The sequence below is a fragment of the Arachis duranensis genome, chromosome 2 (assembly GCF_000817695.3).
Source record: "Arachis duranensis cultivar V14167 chromosome 2, aradu.V14167.gnm2.J7QH, whole genome shotgun sequence".
Classification (NCBI taxonomy): domain Eukaryota; kingdom Viridiplantae; phylum Streptophyta; class Magnoliopsida; order Fabales; family Fabaceae; genus Arachis; species Arachis duranensis.
In genome coordinates this window covers 77001773-77006963 of record NC_029773.3, presented here as the reverse complement: position 1 = coordinate 77006963, position 5191 = coordinate 77001773, and the positions used below count along the sequence as shown (strand labels likewise).

At 28.2% G+C, this 5191-nt stretch overlaps 2 protein-coding genes across 2 annotated transcripts in view; one reads left to right on the top strand and one right to left on the bottom strand.

Moving 5' to 3' along the window:
- Nucleotides 1–268, top strand: part of LOC107475009 (putative lipid-transfer protein DIR1) — a 1305-nt gene extending 1037 nt beyond the window's left edge. The window contains exon 2 of the mRNA XM_016094658.3: nucleotides 94–268. Within this exon, the coding sequence (XP_015950144.1) occupies nucleotides 94–110 (17 nt within the window). The 3' untranslated portion in view covers nucleotides 111–268. The remainder of the gene's footprint in view (nucleotides 1–93) is intronic.
- A 983-nt stretch (nucleotides 269–1251) lies between these two features.
- On the bottom strand, nucleotides 1252–4471 carry LOC107475010 (uncharacterized). Its single transcript, XM_016094659.3, has 6 exons — nucleotides 3958–4471; nucleotides 3530–3605; nucleotides 2851–3029; nucleotides 2561–2621; nucleotides 2344–2409; nucleotides 1252–1566 (listed from the first exon to the last, which is right to left on the bottom strand). The coding sequence occupies exons 1-5, from the start codon at nucleotides 4081–4083 to the stop codon at nucleotides 2393–2395; spliced, it is 459 nt and encodes a 152-aa protein (XP_015950145.1). The 5' UTR covers nucleotides 4084–4471; the 3' UTR covers nucleotides 1252–1566; nucleotides 2344–2392.
- Nucleotides 4472–5191: the final 720 nt, after the last annotated feature.

The window sequence follows — 5191 nt, the reverse complement described above, 5'->3', positions numbered from 1 at the left end:
GGCGATAGTGTGTAGAATAGTGACTTAGTGAATCCCAATTTTGATCTAACAAGTAGATTTTATTGCTCACAAAAAAATTGGTGACTTTTGCAGCTTACACTCTACCATAAATTTGTTGGTGAAAAAAGGAGGACTGGATTTGAAGGCTCCATAGCTGTGATAGCTACTACTATATGTGATCACTACTTTGTTGTATTCTCCTTGTAACTTTGTAATGTTATTACTTTCTTATAATAATAGCTGGCAGCTTATAACTGTCCTTCATAAATCATGCCATTTCACTCTTAATTAATGTTTCTACACCTCTCTTATACTTTACTTTAAATTCCATATTTAATTTCACCCTATCTTTATCTAATAATATTGGAATCTTATAATTCCATTCACATGGCCACTAAGATATGCTAAATAGTGAAACTATGTCTCATATCTTTACCTTAACACTGTGCTTTGGAAAAGACAAAAAAAAAAAAAATCTTCTTCAACAACCAAATATTATCATATGAACTCATTTTTTATATTAGACACCAGAAAACAGAGGAAAAATAAAGTTTGAGGGAAAAAAAGTTCATGATGGTATTTAACAAAAGTAATACAAATAGAGTTTAATATTGTTACAGACAATATAAATTATTAAATATATATATATATATATATAATTTTTTTTATACAGTATATTAAAATTAAATTCATGCAAGTAACCAATATCATTTTTTCAACGGCCAAACAGAAGGATTCTTAGGAGTTATTGTTCCGGGCTACCATCAATAATAGATAAGGATAAGGATAGGTGAATAGGACAAATCTATGTTTTCGATGAGGGAATAAACCAGAGACTAGAAACCCTTTTAAAAACAAATGAAATTGACTAGTTAGTTAACAAGCTTTTTGACATGTTTCTAGATCATTTATGCTTTCATAGATGAGGCCACAACACACATACCCACCCACCATCTTTGAAGGCTTTAAGCATTGTATTGGATGATATACTTTGAAAATGATTCATGAACCTATGCCTTTTAGGTTTTAATACTTTGTTCATCAAATAATTCTCTTGCACAAAGATTATAGTACTAAAGATACTACTATCACATTGGAGTATCATTATTTGATCTTGGTCAATTCAGAGACTAAAGGAATAAATAAATGGATGTTGAAGATTTAGTTAATGTGAATAACCAACTATGTGAGTATCTTTAAAGAAAACAACTATAGTATTATCAATAAACTCAAATGTTGAAGAGAGTAATAACACCTATTTTGTTCCAAAACCAGTCATCATTGGTGAAATACAAAGCAGGGCAAAATAATAACTTAAGTTTCAGCCACATATAATTGTAGCTAATGTTACATACAAAGCTATATATCATAATAAGATTACCAAGCATAATGATAATAATAATCTTTACATACAAAGAAAGAAAGAAATGGAAATCAAAGGTTGAAAGCGAATAAATTAGCTAGTTGTCCACAACAACATTCTTCTGAGTTCTGACTACACTGTATAGTTTCTTCCATATAATAAAAGATGGGCTATAATGCTATGTTATACCCTCCTATGTATACCTGCAATAATATGAATAACAAAAAAAAAAAAAAACATCACAATCTGAACATGGAGGATGGTAATATAAGTATATAACTAGAATTCTTGTGTACACACACACATATATACACACAAGGCCGCTTTTCTTCTTCTTTATGAGTTTTTTTTTTTATTTTCGTTTTACAAGTTTTATTTAGAAAATACAACCATTAGTTATCTATCATCTTTTCCTCTGCCTCTTATTTTCCTCTCGATCAATAATTCTTCATTTTCATTTTCAGTATTTTGAATCTTTTCATATTTAATGAAAGAAAAATTGAAAACAACAAAATCTCATCATCTATTATCATTATTTTTCACAAATAACTGAAAATAAAAACAGAAACCAAACAAGCTCCGGAGTGTAAGTCTTAGCTTTTTTCCACTTTTGAGAGTTCTTACTTTTCAAACCAACTCAATCTAAAAGTCTAAAAGAAAAAAAAAAGAGCTAAGTAATACATAAATTTCTGAAAATTTATATTTTGGATAGATTAATCCCTTAAAAAAGTACTAATAAATTTTTTCAATATAGTGAATATTATAGACACATTACTTCTAACTTACCCCTATAACTAGGGTAGAACATCTTAATTTGAACTAACTTGTTTACATTTATTATCGTGAAGGACTTCATTAATATTTTTTTAAAAAAATTAATTTGTCTGAAATTTAAATTTATTTGTGATTTTATTCAAGGAAAAAAAGAGTGACAGATATCTAATATTGCCATTTGAGCATAGTTTCACAGAATCATATACCTTGATTGAGGAGTATATATATATAATCTCTGTTGGGAAGAGTGACTTTTCAATAATACAGACCCCCTGGTTAGAAAGTCAACAAAAACAACATCAGAATAAAGGAAAATTGTGACACAACAATACAAACCATAATCAATTTTTCACATTGCAAATGCATGCTTTGATGATATAAACATATAAGTAACACATGCATATGTCACATAACATAACATACCTTGCCACCAATTTCCTCTTGAAGCACTTCCTGAATCATCTTCTATCCCCTCGTTCTTGAGCTGTTAAAAACCAAAAAAAATTAAAATAAAATAAAATAAATTGTTAGGCATTCTTAGTCCTGAAAACTTATGGACAAAATAAAATCTAATTTGTATGCCCGGTTAGTTGTTTATCTTATAATAAGCTCCACTTTATTTTGTTGAGTTCACGTGACAACACTTGATTATTGGTCAATTTCTAGCGATATAGTGACAAAGTAAGAGTAAGTCTCAAATGGAATGGACTGACCGAGGAGGTGTATCCTGAATTGTGTGTACTCTGAGGCTGCGAATATATGTCCTGAGCGCCATACATGATCGATGAACTAAGGTGACATGGTTGAACCCTTTGATCCTCATACATCCAACTCATATCCTCATTTGCTTTATTCTCACTTTCCATTTCTTTATTTCCCTTCGAGTTTCCATCTGTATTATTCATTCCATTCACACCATCAACAACATAAAACAAAATAAGAAATAACAAGATTCATGTATGTGAATTAAATGGGTCAAATTAACCATAAATAATTGCGAAAACTCACCTGCAAATTATATTATTGTAAAATTGATATTTAAAAATAATTAAATAATTTAATAAATTTAATAATTCTTAATTATTAACTTAAAATTCTGCATGTGAGTGTCCATAAATAATTTATAGTACAGAAATAAGTTTTATTATGATCTTAATTATTATATTAAAAAATTATATTTATCTGGGTGAATTGAATCAAGACCACTATTAATGGATCAGATAACTGACACACGCAACTACATTAAGGAAAATTAGGAAAATTCGGAAAATAGAAGGAAAAATATAATATTATGTGATCTTGCCAAATATTTCATCTTAAAACATCACAAAAAATGCTATAACCAAAAGTTGTTAGAAAAAAAAAAATGAGTCTACGCCTAGAGAACTTTACCTTCATTACGAATTTTCCATGATTCATTAGCAATTTTTCCATTCAACTCAGAACGCAGAGATTCTCTACCTAATACCTGAATCAACACAAATAAATAAATAAATTAAAAAAAAAACACTAAGAGATGCTTATTAATATGAGTCCATATATATGCAATGAAAACTTTGTTATGATGATTCAAAGAACTTGGAAAAACTAACTAAATTCAATTCATCTTCACGTACAAATTAAATACTTATCTTTGTTCTTTGGAATTATATGTTGCAGGAACAACAAAAACAAAATCAAAGAACAAATACAAAAGTAAAAGAAAATCGGTTACATAGGAGAAATCATCATCGACCTAAGCATGAAATGCAGAAAGATAGAAACAAAATGAATTAAATAAATAAGAATGAAAAAGGAAAAATGAAAGAAAATTCATTGACCTTAGGTGACTGAGAAGAAAATATAGAGCCAAAAATTCCAGAAGAAGGTGATGGTTGAGACTCTTTGGAACCAAAAAGCTCAGAAGGAAATGAAGAAGAAGTACCCTTTTGCTTCTTTGCTTCCATTTTTCTTCTTTTGTTCTCTCTCTCTTTCTCTCTCTCTCACTTTGCAAGTTTTAAAAACTAAAACCACTGTATCAAAATCACTCCAGCACCCTTTAACTAAATTTAAGAGCCTTCTTCTCTTTATATATTTATATTAATTAATAATATTATTATTGAATAATAATAATGATGACAACAACAACCCCACAAAGATACATCAACCACCGCCTGAGAATGGCCTTAATATAAGGCAAGAATTAAAGAAAAAATCATTTATTATTATTATTATTATTATTATATTGGGTAATGGAAACGAGAAATGAAACAAGAGGATGAAGAGGAGCAAGGAAAGGAAGAGAGACACGTGAATGGAGACTCTTTTCTCTCACAACACAAGTTAAGGGAGGGGGTGTTTTTTCTTTTATTATTATGAAGAAACGGTGCTCACACCAATTTATAAGGATGAAAAGATACACCGTGAAGTCTTAAAAAAAATTGAGAGAGATTCATTCAGAATGTAAAAGTAGTGTTACGTGTTTTGATTTGACTCTCTAATTAAATATGTTAAAATTGGATCAATGGTGTTAAATATACATTAAAAAAATAGTCTTCAATTAGCTATCATATATAATGTTTAATATTAAGAAAACATTTTTCTCAATTAATGAATATTATCGGTGAATTATTATTATTATTATTATGTTGGCACAAAATGGTGGGAGACAAGAGACAAGGGAATGAAACAGAGTGGCTCTGTTAATTTCTTTATCTGTTTTTTCTGTTAGCCACGTCGGGTTATTAAGTCATCGAAGTGGGACCTACAAGAAAAAATTCCAACCTTTTACCACCATCAATATATTCTTTTTTATTATAAAAATAAAAATAATAATATATTNTTTTTAATTTTTTATTTTTTAATATAAATTAAATAGTGTGATTTTTGTACTTTTATAAATGAGACATTTTAATTTTTATATTTTTAACAAATTCAACAGTCTAACTTATACTTTTTAATTAAACGATTTCATATTTAAAAATAATATCTCAATAATCCACATTTCAACAAAACACTATTATCATTCCAATATAAATAAAAAAAGTTCACATATAAGTTACCATAAAATAAAGA

Coding starts and splice junctions, on each gene's coding strand:
- LOC107475010 (XM_016094659.3), bottom strand. CDS start 4,083: ATGGAAGCAAAGAAGCAAAAGGGTACTTCTTCTTCATTTCCTTCTGAG. Junction 3,606..3,957: donor TTTCTTCTCAGTCACCTAAG/GTCAATGAATTT, acceptor GTGTTGATTCAG/GTATTAGGTAGAGAATCTCT. Junction 3,030..3,529: donor ATGGAAAATTCGTAATGAAG/GTAAAGTTCTCT, acceptor TGAATAATACAG/ATGGAAACTCGAAGGGAAAT.